Below are 14,199 nucleotides of genomic sequence, written 5' to 3'. Positions count from 1 at the left end.
AGGAACAATAAAAGCTCTACAATCTGTATAAATAACAAAAATATCTTTGAAATTCCAAGCATTCTCTGGACAGGAACTTACATCTTGCAATTTTGCTGAACTAACTATGCAATACTGATGAGCCTACAAAAAATCCATTTTGCTCAAACTGATATTTGACAGAATTTGCCTCCAAATAAATGCTGTTGTCCCCATTTGTATGGAGTGGCTGAAAGCCATAGCTCTGTGCTTCTCTGCATAAATGCAGTGGCTTTTTTCCATGACAGAGCCAGCAACATCTTCTTGGATAAACAAACATCACTAAGCTGCAAGTAAACAGAACCGTAGCCATGCTTTACCTAAACATACACTAAGCCTCTCCTCCAAAATCTCACCCTGTCTATAGGGAGTACAGTATATGTTATGACAAGGTGAAATTGAGGTATTTTTAAAGTCGCATACTTTATATTTTTCTTGCTACTGATTTTTTAAATTTATTTATTTTGGTTTAAATTCATGCATTTAATGAACAGACATTCAGTGCAGTGGTATATTTTTTTTTTGGGGGGGGGGTTAAATTAACTTATATTATTATAGTATCATGTTCCGACCAACGTGATGGTATGAGTCACCAAAATGAGTGTTTATAGTTTTACACTCTAATTTCTCATTATGAAAAAAGTGCATTTCTTCCCACATCAAGTGGACCTTTAGGGAAAAACTTAAGGATTGTTGCTTGATGTAATGACCCAACTTGATGGAGGTCTTTGGAGGGTTTTATGTTACCTCCTGTCTGGATTTAGATAAACAACCCAAAGGGCCTGGGAAATGACTCAATGACCAAAACATGCTGAAAAAAACTGAAAAAGAAAATATATATGTTGAATTATGTACACAAAACTCAAAAACTTGCTGGGTTATTTCAATCCAAACTTCTGACATAACCCGATATTTAGATTTGTCCATATTTTACGCAAATGTAGTTTGTAGTTATTTTTTATTTTTGCTATTATTTTGTCAAAAACATTAAACAATTTAACATAAAACAATGAATACAAAAAGATTTTCTCATAAATTGTTCATTTGAATTTGAAAAATTCAGCTTCAGTCCCTTTATTAACCTGGGGTCGCCACAGTGGAATGAACTGCCAACTTTTCCAGCATATGTTTTATGCAGCAGATGCCCTTCCAACTGCAACCCATCATGGGGAAACATCAATAGACACTCATTCACACACATACACAACGGACAATTTAGCCTATCCAATTCACCTGTAGCACATATCTTTGGACTGTGGGGGAAACCAGAGCACCCAAAGGAAACCCACGTGAACACGGGGAGAACATGCAAACTCCACACAGGAACGCCAACTGACCCAACCAAAGCTCAAACCAGCGACCTTCTTGCTGTGAGGCGAACATGCTACCCAATACACAACCGTGCAGCCCGTAATGGCAATTTTTTATTTAGTTTCTAGTTAATATTGATTTGTATGGTATCATTCATCTAGTCTGATTTGATCATCTCCCAATGAGGGGTAGGGTTAGGGGTGGAGTTTGGGGGCACGCCTCTTATGTGTGTTGTATACTAGGGTAGCTTGGTCTGCTTTGTCCATTCGTAGGCTGTTTACAAATCTATATTGGGTTTAGGGGAGAGCGGGGCACAAAGTAACCCTTTTTGGTTTTGGCCACATAATCAACAAAGTGTGGCTTAGACAAACCATATTTCTTTACCAACAACACACAAGACTCTCCTACAAATGAGCACTGGTTGTATGATCACTGGACCTATGATTTCTGTGCAGTATTGCCAAAAGTACCAGAAGTAAAAATGTTACTATTTACCCCACCTGCGAGGCAAGTTGTAACAGACAGAGGGTTAGTTGTAACACATGCTTAAAAAGGCAGTTTTCACACAGTTAATTTAATTTCTGTTTACTTTAAATAGTAGCTATTTGTCCTCAATACAGCTCAATTTATTTTTTATTTTACATAGTACAGTATGTTTATTTATTTATTTATCTATTTTATAAACACATTTAAATTTATTTGGATTAATATTTGCATAATAAAATTTAGTTTTCTATTAAAAAAAATATTTTCTATTAAAAAAAAACATTTTATTTAAAAAGTTCCCAACATTACTCTCAGGATTCAAAAATTATTTTGTTAGTTTAATTGGTGTCAAAAGTGTGTGGCTTAATTGTAACATCCTGTTACAACTAACCCCGCCTCAAAACTGGCTAGCAGTCACTGTGTATTTGACATCTTTCAAAATGGTTTCATCCTTTAGCCTAAAAGACATTTATCACAACAATATAAGATTTTAACTACATACTTTCACAGATTTAAAATAAATAAATAAATAAATATTAACTTTAATAAAATACTTTTATGTTGCAAAAATAGTTTCTCCTGTGTTTCTCATCCAAATTTCGCAGAACTTTTTCAATAATTGGCAGGAAGACGTTTGCTGACACTGTGGTGAAAACCTTGGAAGCATGCCATGGTTAACCCTGAGCAAATACCTTAAAACTTTGTGTTACATTTTACCCCACGTTACTTTGTACCCCGTGCTCCCCTACTCCCATCATATCTCCAGAATAAGATTTGTAAAAAAAAAATGTCCTTAGCTATATCCTTCAGTCACAGGATATTTTTTTTCTGTCTGTTCCTAAAGTGCAGACTAAGATGGGAATAAAGGTTTGTAAATACGCAGCACCTTTTGCATGGAATAATCTGCAAACAAAATTGCAATTTAAAGAATTGATTTCACTAAATGCTTTTAAAAAGAGTATAAGTGATTTAGAAATTGAAACACAGGCTTGTAGATGTTTTGAATGGTTTGTTTGTCAATGTGTGATTCTTGTTATCTGTTAATTGTATTTTGTTTGTTGTCTGTTAGACCCATGGGATATGTATACTGGCTAATCTTGGCCAAGACGCTCTTGTAAAAGAGATTTTTAATCTCAATGTGTCTTTCCTGTTAAAATAAAGGTTATATTAATAATAGTAATAATAATATGTTTTCATGTGAATGAAATCGTATGTGTTGTATGGTTTAGCCACTTTTCTGACCATACATGTGACACTGGACCACATACCAGTATGTTGCAAGGGGTATATTTGTGGAAATAGGCAAAAAAAAAAAAAAAAAAAAATACACTGTGTCTTGAGTGTGAACGTTTTTTCTTTTATGCCAAAGATCATTGGAATATTTCTATCGCTTATGCATGAAGACATTTTTCAATTTCCTTCCACAAGTATAAACTGAACTTTTAACTTGTAATATGTATTGCTACGAACTTAATCTGTGCAACGTTAACGTTGATTTTCTCAGTATTTACATAGATTTTTAGATTCCTCAGATTCCAGATTTATAGTCAATAGTAATCTCAGCGAAATATTGCTATATGCTAACAAATCATACATCAATGGAAAGCTTATTTACTCAGCCTTCAACTGATAGATAGATAGATAGATAGATAGATAGATAGATAGATAGATAACCCCGCCGATCCTACACCACCCAACCCGCTCTGAGCTGGGAACGAACCTGCGACCTTCCACATGGGAGTCGGTTGCTCTAACAAGGAGGCTAAAGACCATGGCCTCTAGCATCTGTCGCTAGAGCACCTTTAGAGGTCAGAAGAGTGAGGTTTACCTGTACAGCACTTACTAGCTGACCTCCGTTACAGATGGATAAATGGATGGATGGATGGATGGATAGATAATGTCCTCAAACGAGTTCAAAACAAACAAAAAAATGTTCTGAATGTTGATTACTGACCAAGAAATCAGAAACTATTTTACATCATTTTACTTTTTTCTCAAATGAATAAAGATTTCCGAAATGTATTAATTGTAGGTTAAAAGTGTGATATATATATATATATATATATATATATATATATATATATATATATATATATATATATATATATATATATATATATATATATATATATATATATATATATATAGCTATCTGTCTTGTCTTCAGTGATTCACTTTCTGTAAGCGGCTGAAGAATCAATACCTATGACTGAACAGATGATGGGCATTGGTTTCTACCTGGCGCGATGCACTGCTGCTGGTAGGTTGGGCTGGTTGGGCGCATTTGAAAGAGTGCTGCTGCATTGAAGCTCTGCTCACATCAGCTCCTCAACAGATCCCGTCTGAGCAGACAGTGAGCGAGCGCGCGCCTGCGACTGACACGCGCGGAGAGCACAGACAACCAGCGTCCAGCGTCCGTTCAACTCACTTCGCGCACTGGCCGCTGTCCACCAGGACCCGCTCAAAATGATTCGGACCGTCCTCTGTTTCCTCGGATTGCTCGTCGGTGGCAGTCAAGGTATTTATGCGAGATCGTGAGCATGAAAATGAGAAGTGTGAGAAAATGGACTTGCTCTCAGGCAGTATTGCGCTGAAGGGGTCTATCTGAATGAGGGGGACGTACGAGGAGCGGGGCGGATTTGTTGTGTGCTGTTTTGCAGTTTGGGCACGTCCCTTTGGAGAAAACATTTCTTTTGATAGATTAAGCTTACCTTTTATTAACAGTGCAAAGCCTCGTTGTTTGCACTTGTTATCATAGAGTCATGTGGGGCTTGAAGATTCTTGTGGACGAGGTGAGCTGGAGGAGATCTAGCGTTTGCTTGGTTTAGTGGAAGATTGCATTTGATCGGGAAAATATGACTAAAAGTAACTTTTTAAAATCTACGTGTGTGATATGCTTTGCATCGCAATTTACGTATGAGAAAATGCTGTTTTTATATGAATTCCTATAATGTAAGTGCGTTTCTGAATATATATTTTTACATATTTAATTTTTATCAACATAGCCTAATTTATTACATACTTTTAGTTTGCAGTTTTACTTTTATCATGTTGTCAATTGATCGATTTGACATTTTATATGTTCTTGACCTAATCAAAATAAAGGTGATTTGTGGTGGTTCTTTTGTATTAGAGCCAATCATAAACATTGCATATAGTTTAAATCACAGCTCCAATGACTCAACCGCATCTTTGAACTTGAGCATCAGCTGCCAAAGTCTTGTGAAGAGTGCAATATGTGTTTTAGTGGCTGGTGCATCTCACGCGACGGCAGGTGGGGGTAGAGCGCTACATATTAACCCATTTAGAAAGCGCGACCACCATTAACAAGCATTGGCAATGTGTGCCAGGACAGAAATTGAATTAATCTAGTGGGATAGTGTCGGATGGAAGAGCAATCTTCGCATCTGAATGATGGTTAGTCTTCTTGACTCAACTTTGTTTACACGGTGCAGGTTTGATCTCAGTTGACATGCTACAGTAGTTGACATGCTAGTCAACTGATAAACAAACGACTGTGAATTCCAACAAATTGACAGTTAATGTGTACATATCATTTGGGATCATCTTATTAACCACTAGGCACAGTTTTTATACTAGGTTCTAGGGTTCTTGACAGAAATTCCATTATTTGTTGGAGATCTCGTTATTGTTGTTGACTGTGGCTTGATTGATTTTAGTCTTAATTTGGGGTTATTTTTAGAGCAAGGGCACAAGAGTGTTGAAACACAGGCCCAACTTTCTGAGCATAAAGTAAACATTTTTGCAGCCATAAACTGGAGTTCCACAAAAATGCATGGCTTTTTCAATTACTCTTTACTGTTTTATTTTTAAAGTTAGACTCTAAATTGGATTCTAATATGGAAAGGTGTTGGCATGGCAAACAAGACAGTTGTAAATGATGATTTTCTGCATTAATTTATAGACTACCATGCCATTTGTATTTTGTTAAATGTTGCATTCCATTAACTAGTCTTTACTCTGAATAATATTTTTGTGTAACAGTTGTTGACTGTTTACATTTAGTCCCAATTGAAGCTCTTGACCTATTTTTTTCCTCAAAATAATACTCTATGGAAAAGCAAATCGCATTTTAGGGTATGTTTATGTGTCGACTATGTTCTAAAAATGGAATGATTTTACCTTAGCTTATTTTGAATTCTTGTTCACTCAAATTTGTGAAATACCTGAAAACACTCATGCACAAGCCAGGAGCTGGTGATGTTGCTTTCTATAGAAGCACCATAGACCTGCGCACATGTGGCCTTGTTGTTTTTGCATTGAGATAAAGTTAGTTTTACATTCACATATTTTATTAGTTACAGCTTGTTTCCTGCTCCCTATATTGTTTACCATGGTACTTTGAATTTAAAATCTGAAATCACATGCAAGTATAACTTCAAAACAACATTGTCACTATTTATTTGACTGTAAACAATGTTCGTACTTTGATAGTCATTGACTATTAGGATTTCATTATTTGGAATTTAAAAAGAATTATTTTCTGAAATAATATTATAAAGGAGAAAGTACGAATGTGTGAATATAAAACCAACTTCAGTTGTTTTTGACACTGTTGTTTCGTTTGTCAAGTGCATTCTAGTGGACTATGTAATATGCATGTGTAAAATGTCACTGCTTTTATAAAAACACATATTGTTTACATTGACAGAATAGCATTATTGCATTCCAAAGCTTTGAAAACCCATTTTCTAAAGTTTGTGTTTTGCCGAAAGGCTCAAGAGACTATTTTTTAATGAAATAATGATATGAAGAAATGAACTGATAACACATATTCGAAAGTGTAGACTACTCTAGCTTGTAACAGCAATTAAATGCATCCATATTGTATTGTTTGTAGTAGATTAGTTGATCTTACTTTGCCATGTATTTAACTTAATCAAATGTGCTGAATGACTTGCTGGACTCCCACCAGCATCACTTGATGTGTTGCCGCTCTTTTGCATGCAGTTAATTGACTTTTGCCACTTATGAAACTCTCTTTGAAAATGAATAACCTTTAGTTACTATTTTCCTGCAAATTGTGGTAAGTGTAAACAGTCCTTGATTGACTCAATGACTCAGTGATAAGTGCAATAAGACGCTTAAAAGAGTGCCACTGTTGAATCTTTTGGAGAACTGGTTCCAAAGATTCAAAACCCAATGTTAATTAAAACCATGTTTTAATTAATGAACCATGTTTTGCCTCGAGCAATGCTGTGTTGAGTATTTACACTTTTATTTATTAAGAATTTATTAGGAATACATCAATAAACTGCACACCAACTGCTTTTATAATAGCCACATATTTTGCAAGCATGATGGCACTCTTCAAGCATAAGCAAAGCATTTCAAAGCCTTACAGGGATAATTCTCCCTAAAATGAAAACCTGTAACCATTGACATCCATATTTGTTTTTCCTACTATGGAAGTCAGGGGTTACAGGTTTTCAGCTTTCATCAAAATACCTTGTTTAGTGTTCAACAGAATAAAAAAACTCATCAAGGATTGAAACCACTTGTGGGTGAGTAAATAGTGAGTACATTTTCATCCCTTTAATTAATGCTTCTCTTGTTTTCATAGGAAGTTTTTATGACTGACAGTTGCACTGATCCTTGGCATGCTCATTAGTTTATCATCAGTAAAATCCCTTGATTATATAGGCTCATTGGAATGAACATGATGTCAGTTTAACTGTAATTTAACTTGCGTTGTGACAAATTTCAGCACTGCGCAACACCTGCTGGTTCAAAGTTGCACAGCTAAAGGGCTGTTGCTAAGTGACCTGGGAATTTGTTATATATATATATATATATATATATATATATATATATATATATATATATATATATATATATATATATATTTATATATATATATATATATATATATATATATATGTATATGTATGTATATGTATGTATGTATAAATATATATATATATATATATTTATTTTTTTAATGGGTATTTTAATAGGTATGTGTTTCTTAGACTCAAAAACGCATGTCTTCTGTCTTGGTTTTTTTTTTGTTCACAGGTTTTTTGGATTGTCTTCAGAGAGTGTGAGCAATTTGCTGTGCTGATATCCATTAGTACTCCTACTCTTGGCTCTCAGGTCTTTGTTATTGTAGGTTGGCTCATAGCAATGTGTGTGTGTGGCTTCATTGAAGCTCCTGATGATAAATTGTGTGCAGTTCTGCTCTCAGTGGACACAGTCCTTTGAGGTGTTAAGTGCTATAATGAAGGGATTCTTCCAAATCTCCAAATGAATGCTAACACTGGAGCATTAATAGATTTATGCCCTGGAAATGTGTGTGTGTTTGAACGTGTAGTGGTGATTAGAACATTGTTACATCCTCACTGAGGATATTTCTGTGGGATGTGGTTGTAGAAGAGTTGAATGAAGGATTTGCTTATCATTAGAGGGACCAAATGTTCTCGCAAAGATAATAAAAGTCGCCAGGCATCCACGAGGAAAACTGTTTGGTTAACATGGTAAATAATATCTTGATTATAGCAGAAAACATTCTGTGAGAGGCAGTGTTAAGGGATTGAAAATATGTTTAGACAAGTACAAACACAATTAAAGTCAATAGAAGAAGGGAAGGAGCAATGAATCATGATGCTTTTGAGATTTTCTAATGTAAGTGTCGCAGCGTTCACTTCAGAATATTAATAACAGTTGCTTTGTCATCTAAGTAAGGCACCGATAATTTTTTATGAAGATTTCCGTTTGTGTTTTGAGAATATTTATTTATCAAAGAATGCTGAAGAAAATTTCATAGTTTCAACAAACACATTAAGCAGTTTAAGACTGCATAAGTATAAGACCTTGACTGCAGTAAATGTTTCTGTATTATCACAAATTTTCTGTATTATCACAAGTATGAAATACATTTAAAATGGCAAAAACAGAAAATAGATGCTCTAATGTTAGTTGCACAAACCAATTTCATCCGTAAAGCAGTTATAAAGTTAGCATTGTCAGTTTTTATTTATATTTTTAGTTAATGTATTATTTCGTTGATTGATGCAATCGTATTTGTTCTTAGAACACAACAGTTTAAAGAACAGTGAATTATTCTTATTTTTTTTTACTGTATGTAAACAATCGAAGATCCAAAAGGAATGTCTGAATATACTTTTTAACACATCTTAATTTGTACACTGTCAAAAACAGCATGAATTTTTAAAGATATATGCCTGCTGTTAATTCCAATTATAGGAGTTCTCGTCTACTTGCATTTAGTCTCAAAGACAATTACAGGGTTCTGCAGTTTGCAGTATCACCAGCTCTGGGCAAACTTGTAAAATCCTCGGGTTTCGCTTAGCCCTCCCGTGGCTCCAGGGATGAGATATCAGAAATGCTGCCATTTCTTTTTACATTTTCACAGTCATGTTTTTGGTGATTTTTACACTACGTAACAGAGCTTCAAGCATGCTATAAAAAGTCTAAAACACTAAGCTGTTCTTATGAGAAAACGCTGGTGTGTGACTTCTGTTGGTGCAGAAATTGATCGTATTATGCGATTAATTGAGTGAATAGAGTGCCACACAAGCTCGTATGGAAATGGAATTGCCCCCCGCGGGAGTTCTATATGAAAATCAATTTAAAAAGTATTAAGAGTCAGCATGCTGCTCCATAGAATAGAGCGCAATTTCACTGTTAGTGAAATGATGTTCATTTTAATAGCAGTTTTCTCTCTTTTGTTCTATAGATGCCTACCATCTTATTAAAACCTGCCTTTTTCATTTCATTCAACTTTCAGTGAATCTATTGACAATCAACATGGTTGATCTTTTTGTCCTTGTAGTATTTATATACCCATGTTATTGTTTAATGTATGCATGTGCTGTTCAGATAAAAATAATCAGGTAGAGCGAACTTATCAGTTAGCATTTATGAAGGATCAAGATATCAACAGAGTCTCTGAATGTTATTGATTTGGCAGTCCAGTGGTTCTTGAATGATCTTGCAAGGGCTTTATGCACATGTGGTACAATAGTTTTGTATTTTACTTTGCTCAATGCTTTTACAGCTGTAACATTGAGTGCGTTTGAATCTGAGACCACCAATGCATTCAAGCAATAGCTTGTTTCTCAGGCTGGGACATTTTGGAGATAATTGGTTCTAGTGGTCAGATACGAGAGGAAAGAGACTCTGGAGAGCAGTCCACTGCTTTTTTCCCCCCAAACGGCACAGTGCTGGCAGCAAACACCCTCTTCACAAGTGTACACCACATTTAGATTAGAGGACAGTGATGAATTGAGACCATAAAAAGTTAGAGAATAAAAAATGAGCATAGGCCGTGCAAGGCTATAAGGCTTGGGATCTCGTATATCCATATCCTTAACCACAACGAGAGTGTTACACTATGTGACAGTTATACCAAATCAAACCACCCACTGCCTGCGTTAAACATTTAGAAAGGATTATGACTAAAGACAGGGAGAAAATGTTTCCTTTCAAATGTGGAGCTGATCTTTTTAACGCAAGACATAGAAATTAGCCGATTTTCTAAATGCATTTATTGGTGTTTTTGTGAAGGAGTAATCCGCATGCCTCTTTTTTTGTAATTTTTTTATTTTAATTTAATTACCCAAATATTCTGTGACACTTCTTTGGGGACTTTTGCTAGAATTCTCCCATCAGTCTTTCTATCAATCAGTTGCAAACTCACATTTGGAGCTCATTTCATCCATTCTACAATTGCATTGTGACCTTATATGAAAAAAAAAAAAACATCATTCATGGCTACAGTCTTCTTGGGAGATAATGGAATACGCTCATGGGTCAAAGACAAAATGTTGTCGTCATCAAGAAGCTTGCACAGTATTCAGATCTGCCTCCATCCAATTAAGGATAGGCCAAACCTTATTTTTCTTTTTTTTTATAATTTGTTTCAATTATTTATTTTATTTGTTTGTTTAGATCAGGGGTGTCCAAACTCGGTCCTGGAGGGACATTGTCCTGCAAATTTCAGTTCCAACCCCAATTAGACACACCTGAACCAGCTAATCAAGCTCTTTCTAGGTATACTGGAAACTTCCAGACAGGTGTGTTGGAGGATGTTGGAACAAAACTATGCAGGACACCGGCCCTCTAGGACCGAATTTGGACACCCCTGGTTTAGATGCTTTTGCATGTTTGACCCTCCTACTTCATTAAAGGTATGCAAGTTTGACATCCTGTGGTTGAATTAGGTATTGAACACCTGGTTCAAAACACACGCAAGTGCAGGTTGCCAGATTGATGACACCAACAGCAGCAAACCTGACAATCGATCCTAAAGGCTGACTTAAACAGTGTTCTAAATGAAAGCATTGGCACATGATAGAATGAATGTTTTCCATGTTAAATGGAGTTTTTGACTAAACCAACACATAGAATATATATTTTCGAAATGGCTTCTATTTCTTGCAGCTGAACAATAGAAAACTGACAATGATCACCTAAGGTACACCTCATGTGCTTTATTCAGTGTTAAATGTTAATAACGTGAGTTTGAATGCCATTTCGCATGAAATTTGTTGCCATACTACTGAAAGCAGCAGCAGATAAACTGAAAAAAATTATGTCTGCAAAACTGTTGCAAACTATTTATTTGTGTTGAATTTAAACAAATTAAATTTAATAAAATTAAACTTAATTTGTTTGTATAAATTTAACTCAAATAAATTGTTTACAACCACTTCACGTAAAAAAAAAATTTAGTAAATCCAAGGAATCATCTTTGAATAATTTTTTTAAGTGTAGTTCACCTCAGATCTTCAAAATAAAATAAACCATTTGAAATTGAACTTTAGAACTGTGACTCAAATGTTGTTGTGCAAGCCAACAAATATCGGTGATTCAGCTCATTCATTTAAGAATGTTAAGAGGATTAATATGTACTGTATTAAGTAGATTATAAACCTTACCATTTCGTTGGAGTGCACTGCAAATCTTGTCATGTGTTATGTCACAATGTTACAATGTAACCTGCTCACCTAATGTTTACGTTCATAATATTTATATTATTTGCTAATTAAAAACCAGCTCATGTGGAAATCTGAATTTGCATCTCATTTTGAGGCTGCTACTGTCCACCTGAGGTCACATTTTGGTCACGGATGCATCCTTTGGGAGACTTTATGACTGAATGAATCAAATACGCTGTTTTCCACCAAGGCAACCTGGAGTGCTGAAATATAATTGGCTAAACTGGTATTGTGTGGGCTAAAAGAACCAAAACAAAGACAGACGTTCTGACACATAACACACATTTTCAAAGCAGAATAACTGACTTTAGCATTGTTTTTAGATAAGCATGTTCACTTAGAATATTGCAAACCTCCATATCCAAACAGAATGTTTTTTTTTTTGCTTTAGAATAGTCAAAAACTTACAGACAGCATCTTTTTGACTTTTTGGTGGGTGTTCAAACAAATGCCACAATTTTACAATTTCTGTGACAAATGTAAGTCAAATGAAATGCAAAAATGTATGCACTGAAATGCTTTTGGGGAGTTGAACATGAATTGCTGTTCTATTTCATCGCTGATGCTCATTTTTATGATTTTGTGAGTTCATGTTATTTGAAAGCTGAAAAGGAACATTTAGTACTTTTTAAAATTTAATTCATCTCACCACAGGGACATTTAAAATTAACTAGTGACTGCGGAAGATGGTGCAAATCTCTGTGCTTTATTCTTCTTATGTAGTATTTTATGCAGACATTTAAGAACGCAACCTCTAACCACATGTCTACTTTGAACCTGCAGCATTAGGATTCATTTTCTGCAATAGAATTGCATTGTGGTAAGTGTGTTCAGCAATCAGCTTGCATTATCCTCCTGAAACTCGAAAGCGCTGCTTAACCTTTTTAAGAGGTGCCAGTCTATCTCCTGGAACAGCGAGTGAGTGATAAAGAGAGAAAGTACAGGAGAACTGAATGGAAAGAACGTGTGAGTTATGAAAATATGTCTCCTGAAATGTTGTAAAATGAGCTGCAGCCAGCTTGGGACTCTTTTCTGGGCTGCTATGGCTTATAGCTCCAAACAATGGCAATAATGAGGACCGTTGGGAGGATTTTGAACCGTTCCCATATCAACCTACAACCGACCATCACTGCAAAACGTAATACAGCCCGGGTTGCTGTGAGGTATGAGTATGTGTTGTTAAAGAAGCTCTGTAGGATACTTCATATAATATGTATGTATGTGTATATATATTTTGCCTGAAGCCATTGTGATATGGAATATTTTTAGCTTCTGACATAGATATGTAGAAGACATTATCGAGTCTATGTTCATTTTCAAACTCTATGTAATTATAACCAGAGTCAGGTCTCTGTGCGCCTTCAGTGATAATGCAGTTTGACATTGCAAAGTGACCTCTAAACATATTTGCGTGGCCCTGAATTTTAGAACTTCTGCAGTGACATCCGAGACGAACATCGATAGCTGCTTTTAAGGAGTAAATATGATATGTATTTCCGTAGAGAAGTAAATGAATGATTAAAGCTCTGTTTGGCCCTGCTGCCACAGTACAACCGAAGAACATTTCATCACTGTGATGAAAGCTTTCATGGCCAGCCACTGTCTGTGCGGTGCCGCACACGGAGGATCATTATTTAAAGCACAGATAAGTCATATCATGTGACAGTTGTTGCTTTAATGATTAATGTAGCTACGGATCGGTTTGTCTGTGGGAATAGGACTGCTTTTAGTAGGTTTGGATGTGTTTCTGAATGCGTTATGTAGAGCTTGATGGCGTTTATCTGATGGATGTTTCTTTTATTCTCACTGTCTTCTCAGGATTGTAATATGGTGGTGCTACTTTAACAGTTTTCAGTTGCAGCTACTTTAACAGTTTTTGCAAAGTGATGTTCGGAAATGCTAAACTTGTGATATGGACTCATTATATTAATGTAATTGTTGCCTACAGCATCTTTGTTCAGGATACAGACAGTTACCTGGCAGTGCATCTCTACTGGCACTAAGCATGTCATTTTCTATGGTTGATTTTGTTCCCATTGCTTCATTGATGTCAAGCCAGAGAGACTGTTTATTTCATTAGTGTCAAGTCATATTTACTTATATAGTGTTTTTCACAATATATGTTGTTTCAAAGCAACTTTACAGACAGTCGTGCTTCTCTTATTTGTGAAATGCCATCTGTTAATGGTTTGGATTTGATCAGTGGTCATATCGATTGTTTGTGCATGTGTGTTTAAAAATTGACATTGTTCAAGCTGCAATTTTATGTCTCAATATTTTGATTTAATATGTAGTGAGTGGAATTTAATCTCATCCATGACCAACTCTGAGTTCCAGTGAAATCAAAAGTAAATTCAATACGATTTGCCCAGATGCACAGCTGCTGTTTTTGGCAATTGGA

General features: G+C 35.4%; 1 protein-coding gene across 2 annotated transcripts in view; it reads left to right on the top strand.

The window, feature by feature from the left end:
- Positions 1-4,157: 4,157 nt before the first annotated feature.
- Positions 4,158-14,199, top strand: part of ncam2 (neural cell adhesion molecule 2) — a 403,925-nt gene continuing 393,883 nt past the window's right edge. For both annotated transcript variants that reach the window (XM_056465630.1, XM_056465629.1), the window contains exon 1: positions 4,158-4,333. In XM_056465630.1, the coding sequence (XP_056321605.1) occupies positions 4,282-4,333 (52 nt within the window). In that variant the 5' untranslated portion in view covers positions 4,158-4,281. The remainder of the gene's footprint in view (positions 4,334-14,199) is intronic.

This window comes from Danio aesculapii, chromosome 9 (genome assembly GCF_903798145.1).
Source record: "Danio aesculapii chromosome 9, fDanAes4.1, whole genome shotgun sequence".
NCBI classification, from domain to species: domain Eukaryota; kingdom Metazoa; phylum Chordata; class Actinopteri; order Cypriniformes; family Danionidae; genus Danio; species Danio aesculapii.
This window is presented reverse-complemented; position numbering and strand designations above follow the sequence as displayed.